At 42.3% G+C, this 12721-nt stretch overlaps 1 protein-coding gene across 4 annotated transcripts in view; it reads right to left on the reverse strand.

Moving 5' to 3' along the window:
- Positions 1 to 1109: 1109 nt before the first annotated feature.
- Positions 1110 to 12721, reverse strand: part of HMG20B (high mobility group 20B) — a 207893-nt gene continuing 196281 nt past the window's right edge. For all 4 annotated transcript variants that reach the window (XM_056571322.1, XM_056571312.1, XM_056571303.1 and 1 more), the window contains one exon: positions 1110 to 1298. In XM_056571322.1, the coding sequence (XP_056427297.1) occupies positions 1286 to 1298 (13 nt within the window). In that variant the 3' untranslated portion in view covers positions 1110 to 1285. The remainder of the gene's footprint in view (positions 1299 to 12721) is intronic.

Below are 12721 nucleotides of genomic sequence, written 5' to 3' on the forward strand. Positions count from 1 at the left end.
AATCCCCATAGCAAACATATGCTGTTCTTGACAGTTCATAAAATGGACAGAGATGTCAGCAGAGAGCACTGTGCTCGTGATGTCAGCAGACAGTTCTGTGTTTCAAAAAGAAAATAATTTCCGCTGTAGTATTCAGCAGCTAATAAGTACAGGAAGGATTCAGATTTTTTAATAGAAGTAATTTACAAATCTGTTTAACTTTCTGGCACCAGTTGATTTAAAAAAAAAAAGTTTTTCACCGGAGTACCCCTTTAAGACAATAGTCACTTTCAACATATCTGATATGTCAAAAGCTTTGATTGGTCAGGTCTGGGTGTTCAGAGCGCCACTGATCACTAGAACGAGCTGGAGAAGCAAGCGTCTGAGCGACTCTCTTTGCGGCTTGCTTCTCCATTTCTATGAAGTAGGACTAAGGAATTGGATTCCTACAACAAGATGAGAAAAGCTGCAAGCCAAGGAGTGAAGCACTCAGCTGCACACTTCTCATGGCTCCATCTATCAACAAGTTTGGGTGTGGACACCTAGGTCCGAAAAGCTCAAAACTTAACAGGTCTGTACAACTTGTGAAGAGTTTTTTAAAAAGTGACAGTAATGTTTAAAGTCCTTACTCATTTGCAAAACCGTTTTTCTGTTGTGTGTAAGTCCTCACTCACATCCAGGTGTCTGTCAGTATTTTCAGAGAGAAAGTTTAATGAAAAGATTTGCAGCTTTTTAATTTATTGGACCTACAGCAGGTAGTGTTGCTGAAAATACACATGTGAGCAACACCTTTATAACAATGCTGCCAGTGTGCATTTACCTTTTAGATCCCTTCTGCACATGTACTGGTGAACTGCAATATTGGAGAGGATAGCCCTGTAGAGATAATTAGAATACCAAAATTCTGGCCTTTGCACACTGTTCCAGACAAACTTTCAACTTATCAGCTGCAGATTTTTTATTTTAGAAGCTACACTGAATTTCCACAATGACACTACTGTACAAGGCATGTGAAAAGGTTTTGACAAAACTTCACGTACATCTATCTGCATCCACATGCACAGAAAGCCATGCAGCAGATACAGTTATCTGCATCTGCACATAGAGTAAATAAAAAAGAACATTTCAAGGGATATTAACTATTTGATATTTTATTTTCCTAAAACCACAGTATTCTTACATGCCCAGATTTGCAACACATTAGATTTTAAAAAATTACAAATGTTCTATTATCTTCATGGACAGCCACATATTATTCTTCAACTTCAAACCAGTTAGTCTTGGGTTTTCCATATATAACCATATCTTACAGATGATCGCTGAAAAAAAAAAAAAAAAAGTGAATAAATATATACGGTATTATATATGAATTAGCTGGTAAAAAAAAAACTGGAAAAAAAAAACTAAAAAGTAAAAGGCTTAGGCTGCATTTACATGTACTGGTGAGCTGCAATATTGGGAGAATTTGAAAACCGCCTGCTGCCGTATCCATGCCGGACCTTTGGCGTACCTCATTCAAAAAGCCAAACTGAGTCAACTAGTGACTCCGGTCTGCTCATTTTTGGACCGTATCACTTTTTGTTGCCAGACTGAAAATAGTAGTCTGCTGCTGTTTCAGTTCGGCAACAAAAATGGATAAGGTCCAAAAATGAGTCGACCGAAGTCACTAGCTGACACAGTCAGGCTCATTGAAATGAATGGGGTATGATGAGGTCTTACCCATATGTATGTTTGTGATTTTTTTCCCTTCAATTAACCCCTTAAGGATGCAACCTGTTTTGGCCTTCAGGACACAGCCACATTTTTCAAATGTGACCTGTGTCACTTTATGCATTAATGACTATAGGATGCTTGTACTTATTTTGATCCAGAGAATGTTTTTTCGTGACATATTCTACTTTATGTTAGTGGTAAATTTTCGGCAATACTTGCATAATTTTTGAAAAATGTCAGTAGAGAGGAAAAGCACCATGCACATTTAAAAGGGTTATCCGGAAATAGAACAACACAGGTAATTTCTTTCCAAAACCGCTCCATCTGTCTATCTCCGGGTTGGGTGTGGTATTACTACTTGGCTCCATTTATTTCAATGGAACGGAGCTGCAGTACCACACCCAACCTTGAGACAGACGGCGTGATTTTGGAAAAAAATTACTTGTGTGTTTCTATTCCTGGATAACCCTTTTAAATGCGCGTTGTGCTTTCTCTCGCTGGACTCTGTCGTATTTCAAAGCAACAATTTAGGGCCACATATGGGGTATTTCTGTAATTAGGAGAAAAGTGTGTTACAAGTTTAGAAGGGCTTTTTCCCCTTTAAATAAAAAAATTTGGGTCTACGGCCCACTGTCCCAAATATATTAGAATCACTATGGTGCTCTCTTACTCCTGAGCTCTGTTTTGCACCCGCCAGGGGCTCACCCTCCAAACTTGCGACACCTAAAGGTGCGGAAATATATAGACCACCTCCATAGGTGGTGTATATTTCTGTGCTGGGGGCAACCATAGAGCCGCTAGATTTACTAAGAAGCATGCGCCTCTTAGCAAATCTAGCGGACTGAAAATGGACAGAGCGACAGAACTTTACTCATGTGCAGTGAACCAAAACTCCAGAGTTAGTAAATCTCCCCCTATATCCCTACTGTGTTGATTCAGAGGAAGGCGGAGGCCATTTGCCCCGTACTACACAACTCCAAATATGGCAGATATCATATCAGAGTGAATCCCTGGATCAAAGTTCTTGGGCCTTGATTATTACAACCAGGGACTGATGGAACGTCCCTGTGTTGTTGGTGAATCAGAAAAGCGTTGTACAATGCCACCAATGCATTGGGGGAAAAAAAAGTTGAACTACACTGTATCCAGGCTCATGTAACACACACTACATTGGGGTAAAATAAAAATGTGATATAATCATACATTTTACCAAATAAATCAGTTCCCATACAATTTTCCCACTAACTCCCAGGATGGGGAGGCATTCTAGGAGTTCAATGCAGGAATCCTTCTTTCTTATGCACTAACCCTGTAAGTGTACCCTGAGGTACCCTCACAGAGTTTGTATACTTTCACACCATACCTTGCCCTCTAACTGGGAATGAATTGGCGGAAACGGAGCCTCCCTTTCAAACTAATAAGGGACTCTTCATGTATTTTTGGGGGACATAGGCCTCTGCAAATTTATTGGTAAAATGATCTATGACCGACCCGATTTTAAACAGGCGGTCATTTGCAGGATCATGTCTGGTCTGGCATGTTGCATTATCTGCATAAAGCCCTTTTCATGGCCACACGGTAAAGTGGGGTATTGTGAAGAACATCCCCACTACAGTATTGCCATATGCTTTTTTTTTTTACAAAGCCCATATGCAACACAAGGCCCCAAAATTTCCTCATCTTAACTGCATTGAGGGGGTCCATCTCTCGGGCCTAGCCAAAAAAGATCCAGGGTACTGGGTCAAAAATTGTTAGGCATAGAGATTTGTTTGTCTCACCATCAAACTGACAAAGTAGTCACTAAAAAAATAAAAATGTAAGAGTCTAATTTCAGGGAGGCCTGTGAATTTGGATTCCTGGATGTCCCACAAACCCAGGAATCTGTGGCTCATAATTGTCCAGAACTGGGGTCCAGACAGGGTCATCTGTAAAAGGGACAGGCAAATTGGTATGAGGAAAAGGGACACTAGTTTAGTTGACTCTACTGGCATTGCCCTGCCGAGTCACCTTCTAGGGGGGCTCATCATCACCGGATGATAAAGAAAGGGAAGAGGAAAAAAGAAGGAAAGAGGGGTCTTCCTCTTCTCACTTAATGAATGACTTGGTCATTGTAATTTTTTTTGGGGGGGGGGGGGGGGTGAGGGGGGGGGGAATTAGAGATGTAGGTGTCTAAATGGGGGGATGCTCAGTGGTGGCAGGTTGCACAGAATAGAAATAATATCCACGTACTGCAAACACTTCATCCCCCCTGTAAAAAAACACCTAACCTCCATAAAAGCTGATTAGTAAAAATAGATCACCATCCAGCTACGCAGTACCAAACAGTTGTTGGTGGCACAAACCATGGATGGCCAAAAAAAAAAACGCAACACACACTTAATCCTAAAAAAAAGCTGGGGTGAGGCAGCAGCACCCTAAAGTACTGCCTGGGTAAGGCAGCTAACCCCCAGATAGAACCACTCACCAGCAATCAACCGCCTGCGCACTACAAGTGCCAGACGCTCTGTTCAGCAGATCGGGGTGCAGCAGCTCCGCTCTGCTTATTGCAGAGGAACGGGAATACATATTTCCTGCAGCTGCTGTGATTAGTCGGTAGGCCGATCAGGAGGTCTCGGACAGCACCATTCACCCTTAACTTCAGGACCACAGGATACCCAATTGGCCTGGAAAAGCTGTGATTCGCCGGTAAGACCCCCTGGGTGAACAGCAGCCATCCTGGCACGATCACTGCCTTAAATGTAAGGCCCTGTGCACAAAGTTAATCGCTGCAGCACTGTACATTTACAGAGCATGTCCTTAAGGGGTTAAAAGATATGCGATTAAAAAAATTATAATAATGATATGCAGAACACACCATTGAGATCGGGGGGGGGATCTCTGCAAAGGGACCCGTGTCGATAAATATTTCTGACACCACCAAAGAGGCAGGTACCATTTAACTGAAGGATTAAAGTTGTTACTAAATTGATTGTGTAGTTACAGCTAAGAACCACAGCAATTCAAATTAACTGCAGCTCATGTAAATTGATAGCGGCGTCTGAAATATAAAGAAACACTATTCCGGCTGCTCAGTGGAGGGGACAGCGGGAGGGCCCTTACCTGCCTCCTTGCTGTCCGACTGGTGCTCCTATACTCTAATCAGCCATGGCAGGCTGGAGCAATGGAGCGCTGAAAACACAGATTAAAGCTGTGCTATGGTATAGCATTGAACAGTGTATGCAATCTAAAAAAATAATTGTGTAAAAAAAAAAAAAACTTTAATAAATGTTATATAACTCCTTCCCTAATAAAAGTATGAATCACTCCACTTTTCCCATTTAAAACACACACACACACACACACACACATACATATATATATATATATATATATACATATATATATATTCATACACACACACACACACATAGGGAGGCAAAAAAGTTTTTATTTAGTCAGTCACCAACTGTGCAAGTTCTCCCACTTAAAAAGACGAGAGAGGCCTGTAATTGTCATCATAGGTATACCTAAACAATGAGAGAAAAAAAATCCATAAAATCACATAGATTTTTAAAGAATTTGCAAATTATGGTGGAAAATAAGTATTTGGTCACCTACAAACAAGCAAGATTTCTGGCTCTCACAGACCTGTAACTTCTTCAAGAGTCTCCTCTGTCATCCACTCATTACCTGTATTAATGGCACCTGTTTGAACTTGTTATCAGTATAAAAGACACCTGTCCACAACCTCAGTCAGTCACACTCCAAAATCCACTATGGCCAAGACTAAAGAGCTGTTGAAGAACACCAGAAACAAAATTGTAGACCTGCACCAGGCTGGGAAGACTGAATCTGCAATAGGCAAACAGCTTGGTGTGAAGAAATCAACTGTGGGAGCAATTATTAGTAAATGGAATACAGGAATACTGATAATCTCCCTTGATCTGTGGCTCCACGCAAGATCTCACCCCGTGGTGTCAAAATGATCACAAGAATAGTGAGTAAAAATCCCAGAACCACAGAGGGGACCTAGTGAATGACCTGCAGAGAGCTGGGACCAATGTAAAAAAAGGCTACCATCAGTAACACAAAATGCTGCCAAGGACTCAAATCATGCAGTGCCAGACGTGTCCCCCTGCTTAAGCCAGTACATGTCCGGGCCCATCTGAAGTTTGCTAGAGAGCATTTGGATGATCCAGAAGAGTATTTGGAGAATGTCATTTGGTCAGATGAAACCAAAGTAGAACTTTTTGGTAAAAACTCAACTCGTTTGGAGGAGAAAGAATGCTGAGTTGCATCCAAAGAACACCATACCTACTGTGAAACATGGGGGTGGAAACATCATGCTTTGGGGCTGTTTGTCAGCAAAGGGACCAGGACGACTGATCCGTGTAAAGGAAAGAATGAATGGGGCCATGTATCGTGAGATTTTGAGTGAAAACCTCCTTCCATCAGCAAGGGCATTGAAGATGAAATGTGGCTGGATCTTTCAGCATGACAATGATCCCAAACACACCGCCCAAGGCAACAAAGGAGTGGATTCCTAAGAAGCATTTCAAGGTCCTTGAGTGGCCCAGCCAGTCTCCAGATCTCAACCCCATAGAAAACCTTTGGAGGGAGTTGAAAGTCCGTGTTACCCAGCGACAGCCCCAAAACATCACTGCTCTAGAGGAGATCTGCATGGAGGAATGGGCGAAAATACCAGCAACAGTGTGTGAAAACCTTGTTAAGAAAACATTTGACCTCTGTCATTGCCAACAAAGGGTATATAAAAGTATTGAGTTTAACTTTTGTTATTGACCAAATACTTATTTTCCACTATAATTTGCAAATACATTCTTTAAAAATCAGACAATGTGATTTTATGTCTCTCATAGTTAAGGTATACCCATGATGAAAATTACAGGCCTCTCATCTTTTACGTGGGAGAACTTGCACAATTGGTGGCTGACTAAAAACTTTTTTGCCCCACTGTATTTATATATGAACAAAAACAAACATGTGTGGTATCTCTGCATGTGTAAATGTCCAAACTATAAAAACATGTTAATTAAACCGCTTGATCAATGGTGTATACGTACAAAAGTCCAGAACTGCGTATTTTTGGACACTTTGCATACCCATTTAAAAAGCACAAAAATTTATTTAAAAAAAATGAACAAATAGTCCCATAAAAAAAAAAAAAAAAAATACAGATCATGAGGTTTTCTTCAGTGCACATTGTGCCACATGTATACATCTCTGGAGCAGCAGCTTCAGGGTGAATACCGCTGTGACACATGTGAGCATGTTGCCCACCTGGAAGCTCGTATTAGAGATCTAGAGGAGCAAAATGCAACATTGAGGGCGATTGACAATCTTACAGAGCAAGCAGTTAGTGGGGTAGAAATGGAGGTTGGAGAAACTAGCCAGGAGGCCCAAATAGGGAGCTGGGTTAATGTAGTTAGAGGGACTGGAAAGGGGGCAAGGAAAAGGAAGGTCACTTCTGATCTCCCAAGTAAAATTGCCAAGTTGGGCGATGATACGAAGGCCTCAGTATCAGAGATGGCAACCCTAGTGGATACTGGTCTCCCTAACAGCCGGGGGAACAGCTCAACTAGTAGTGTGGGGGATGGTAACGCAGGTAGGCTAAGACAGTTAGTTGTGGTAGGGGATTCTATAATCAGGAAGACGGATAGAATAATTTGTCGCCAAGAACACCTCAACCGAATGGTTTGCTGTCTCCCTGGTGCCAGGGTTCGGCATGTGGTGGAAAGGGTGGACAAATTACTAGGGGGGGGCTGGGGATGACCCAGCTGTCGTGGTCCATGTGGGAACCAACGATAGAATACATGGTAGGTGGAGGTCCTTGAAGAATAATTACAAGGAACAAGGTGCCAAGCTGAAGGGAAGGACCTCTAAGGTTGTGTTCTCTGGAATACTTCCTGTGCCATGCGCATCGCAGGAAAGACAGCGGGAGCTTAGGGAGTTAAATGTATGGCTTAAGTCGTGGTGTGAGGGGGAAGGGTTTGGGTTTTTAGAGCACTGGGCTGACTTTTCATTGGGGTACAAACTCTATTCTACGGATAATTTGCACCTGAATGGAAGGGGGTCCGCTGTGCTGGGGGAGAGAATCCTGGAAGGGGTGGCTGAGTATTTAACCCCTTAAGGACGCAGCCCTTTTTCACCTTAAGGACTGAGCCCTTTTTCGCAATTCTGACCACCGTCACTTTACGAATTAATAACGCAAAAACACTTTTACCGAATATTCTGATTCTGAGATTGTTTTTTCGCGACATATTCTACTTTATTTTGGTGGTAAATTTTCGGCGTTAATTGCATCCTTTTTTGGGGAAAATCCCCAAATTTCATGAAAATTTTGCATTTTTCTAATTTTGAAGCTCTCTAATTGTAAGGAAAATGGATATTCCAAATACATTTTATTTTTCTTCACAAATACAATATGTCCACTTTATGTTGGCATCATAAAATGGACATACTTTTGCTTCTTGAAAAAATTAGAGGGCTTCAAAGTAGAGCAGCAATTTCCAAAAATGTCATGAAAATTGCTAAATCTAAAGGGCCTGGGCAGTCAAGGCATGCTGAGAGTTGTAGTTTGGCAACATCTGGAGGGCTACTGTTTGGGCACCACTGTAACAGTGGTCTCCAAACTGTGACCCTCCAGATGTTGCAAAACTACAACTCCCAGCATGCCCAGACAGCCTTTGGCTCTCTGGGCATGCTGGGAGTTGCAGTTTGGCCCCCCTAGTGGTTGCCACAGTAAAGATCGATTTACTTTCACTTTCAATCCCCCCCCCCCCCCCCCCCCCACTGTCGATTCCCTACCTGATCAGGATCCTGCAGGCTCCAGCGAAGATCCCAGGTCCCCAGGCATCTTCTCCTGCAGGTACGGCCTCCATCTTCTTTCCAGAGCCCCTTGACATCCAGGGGCGGGCAGAACGGGGGGTTGCCATGGCAACCCCCTGTCCTGCGCTGCCATTGGTCAGAACTCCGTTCTGAGTAATGGCAGGGGATAGGAATAGATCGCAGCTTTGCTACCTCACTCCTATCCTTTAGGCTGATCGGGGGTGTTGCTGACAACTCCGATCAGCCCTATTTTCCGGGTGATCGGGTCACCAGAGACCCGATCAGCCCGGAATTGGAGAAAATCGCATGTCTGAATTGACATGCGATTTTCTCCAATCGCCGACATGGGGGGGTCTCAGGACCCCCCTGGGCGATATGCCGGGATGCCTGCTGAATGATTTCAGCAGGCATCCGGTTCCGGTAGCCAACCGGCTAGCGGTGGGGACCGGAATTCCCACGGGCGTATGGATACGCCCTGCGTCCTTAAGGACGCGGAATGCAGGGCGTATCCATACGCCCTGCGTCCTTAAGAGGTTAAACTAGGTGAGTGGCGGAGGATAATAAAGCAAAGAAAGCAGACAGTGGGATGGATAGGTTAGAGAGGGGTCAGGACATAATGGTGGGTGGAGAGGAGTCCTGTGGGGGGAGGTTAAGAGCAGTGGATAAGGAGATCCATGCGTTACAAACCAGCTGTAAAAATAAATGTAGCCCAAAAAATTGTAATCCCAATAATTCAAAAAATTCCATTAGCCCCAATAACTCAATAACTACAATAAGCCCCATTAACTCAAAAAATACCGTTAGCCCCAATAACTTAAATAGTACAATTAGCCCTTATAACTCAAATAACAACATTAACCCCAATAACTCTGAAAATCCCATTAGTGAGACTATATGTGTAAAACTTAATGTAAATGTAAAGTGTATGTTCACAAATGCCAGAAGCCTAGCAAATAAAATGGGGAAGCTTGAGGCCTTGATACTGGAGGAACATATTGATATAGTTGGGGTCACTGAGACATGGCTGGACTCCTCGCATGACTGGGCCGTTAATCTGCAGGGGTTTACATTGTTTCGCAAGGATAGAATGAACAGAAAAGGTGGTGGAGTCTGTCTGTATGTAAGAAGTGGTATGAAAGTCAGTGTGAACGATGCCATAGTGTGTGATGATTCTGAGGATGTGGAATCACTGTGGGTAGAATTACACAAGGAGGGAAATTCTGAAAAAATTATATTTGGTGTAATCTACAGACCCCCTAATATCACTGAAGAGATAGAAGGTCGGCTGTATAAACAAATAGAGAGGGCCGCCCGGGCAGGTACAGTGGTAATAATGGGAGATTTTAACTATCCAGATATAGATTGGGGTCCGGGGTTGGCTAAAACTACAAAGGGGAGAAAATTCCTAAATTTATTGCAGGATCATTTTATGGGCCAGTTTGTGGAGGACCCAACAAGAAGTGATGCCTTGTTGGATTTGATCATTTCCAACATCGCAGAGCTGGTTGGTAATGTAACTGTGCGGGAAAACCTTGGTAATAGCGACCACAATATAGTTACTTTTGACTTAAAATGTAGAAAACAGAGACAGACGGGGAAGACAAAAACATATAACTTTAAAAAGGCAAATTTCCCTGGGCTGAGGGCTGCACTACAGGACATAGACTGGGGGGAGGTGTTGTCAAATACTGATACAGAAGGTAAATGGGACATCTTTAAATCAACTCTAAATAACTATACAGCTAAATATATACCAAAGGGGAACAAATATAAACGATTAAAACTAAATCCTACATGGCTGACACATGATGTTAAAAGAGCAATAAACAACAACAAAATAGCCTTCAAAAAAATCAAATCTGATGGGTCAGCGATAACATTTAAACAGTACAAAGAGCTTAATGAAATCTGTAAAAAGGTAATAAAAACAGCAAAAATTCAAAATGAGAGACAGGTGGCCAAAGAAAGCAAAACTAATCCTAAATATTTTTTTAGATATATAAATACAAAAAAACCAAGGACAGAGCATGTAGGACCCCTTAATAATGATAATGGGAAGGTTGTCACATGCGATCAAGAGAAGGCGGAGCTACTGAATGGGTTCTTTAGTTCTGTATACACTATGGAAGAAGGAGCTGACATTGGCCAGGTCAGTGCTGGTAACACATCATGTAATGTACTGAACTGGCTTAATGTAGAGATGGTACAAGGTAAGTTAAGTGATATAAATGTAAGCAAATCTCCAGGGCCGGATGGACTACACCCAAGAGTTCTTAGAGAGGTAAGTTCAGTAATATCTGTACCCCTGTTCATGATATTTAGAGATTCTCTGGTGTCTGGTATTGTGCCAAGGGACTGGCGCAAGGCGAATGTGGTGCCAATCTTCAAAAAGGGCTCTAGGTCTTCCCCAGGAAACTATAGACCGGTAAGTTTAACGTGCATTGTGGGTAAATTGTTTGAAGGACTTATAAGGGATTACATACAGGAATACATAGGGGATAATTGTATTATAAGTAATAGCCAGCATGGGTGTACTAAGGATAGAAGTTGTCAAGCCAATCTAATTTTCTTTTATGAAGAGGTGAGTAGAAGCCTTGACAGAGGAATGGCTGTGGATATAGTGTTTCTGGATTTTGCCAAAGCGTTTGATACTGTCCCCCACAGACGTCTGACAGGTAAGTTAAGGTCTTTGGGTTTGGAAACTTTAGTTTGTAAGTGGATTGAACACTGGCTCATGGATCGTACCCAGAGAGTGGTGGTCAATGATTCATACTCTGATTGGTCCCCGGTTATTAGTGGTGTACCCCAAGGTTCAGTACTGGGCCCGCTGCTGTTTAATTTATTTATCAATGATATAGAGGATGGTATTAACAGCTCTGTTTCTATCTTTGCAGATGACACCAAGCTTTGTAGCACGGTACAGTCTATAGAGGATGAGCATAAGTTACAAGATGACTTGGATAGACTAAGTGTCTGGGCATCCACTTGGCAAATGAGGTTCAATGTGGATCAATGTAAAGTTATGCATCTGGGTACTAAGAACATGCATGCGTCGTATGTCTTAGGGGGGATTAAACTGTCAGAGTCACTGGTAGAGAAGGATCTGGGTGTACTTGTAGATCACAGACTACAGAATAGCATGCAATGTCAGGCTGCTGCTTCCAAAGCCAGCAGGATATTGTCATGTATCAAAAGAGGCATGGACTCAAGGGACAGGGACATAATACTCCCCCTTTATAAAGCATTGGTACGGCCTCACCTGGAATATGCTGTTCAGTTTTGGTCGCCTGTTCATAAAAGGGACACTGCGGAGTTGGAAAGGGTACAGAGACGCGCGACTAAACTAATATGAGGCATGGAACATCTTAGCTCTGAAGAGCGATTAAAGGAGCTACAACTGTTTAGTCTTGAGAAGAGACGTTTAAGGGGGGATATGATAAACGTATATAAGTATATAAATGGCCCATACAAAAAATATGGACAAAAACTGTTCCAGGTTAAACCCCCCCAAAGGACGAGGGGGCACTCCCTCCGTCTGGAGAAGAAAAGGTTTAGTCTAAAGGGGCGACACGCCTTCTTTACCGTGAGGACTGTGAATTTATGGAACGGTCTACCTCGGGAACTGGTCACAGCAGGAACAATGAACAGCTTTAAAACAGGGTTAGATACATTCCTGGAACAAAATAACATTAATGCTTATGCAGAATTATAAAACTACATCCCTTTCCCTTATCCCCTTACACCCTTCACTTCAATTCCCTGGTTGGACTTGATGGACGCATGTCTTTTTTCAACCATACTAACTATGTAACTATGATGCAAAAAATTAGCCCTCACACATTCCGGTATACAGAAAAATAAATACGTTTTAGGGGTCAGAAGAGGACATTTTTAAACACGTTAATTTTCGTACAAAAAGATAATTTTTTTAAAGTAGTAAGACAAAATAAAACCTATATAATTTGGGTATAGTTTTAACCGAATGGAAGGAACAGAATAAAGATATTGGCCCAGATTAACTATTGTTTTTTCGGGCTGTGCGCCACAAATTGTGTCTGCTCCAGAATTTGCACAAAAAAATGTAGAAACCCGGCCAACTCTCCATTTTACTCAGAAAACCTGAAAAAGGGGAGTGGCCATCAGGGAAAGGGCGTGTCCCTGAATAAAAAAAATAAATAAATTACAACATATTAAAGGGGAACTC

This window comes from Hyla sarda, chromosome 1 (genome assembly GCF_029499605.1).
Source record: "Hyla sarda isolate aHylSar1 chromosome 1, aHylSar1.hap1, whole genome shotgun sequence".
Lineage (NCBI taxonomy): Eukaryota > Metazoa > Chordata > Amphibia > Anura > Hylidae > Hyla > Hyla sarda.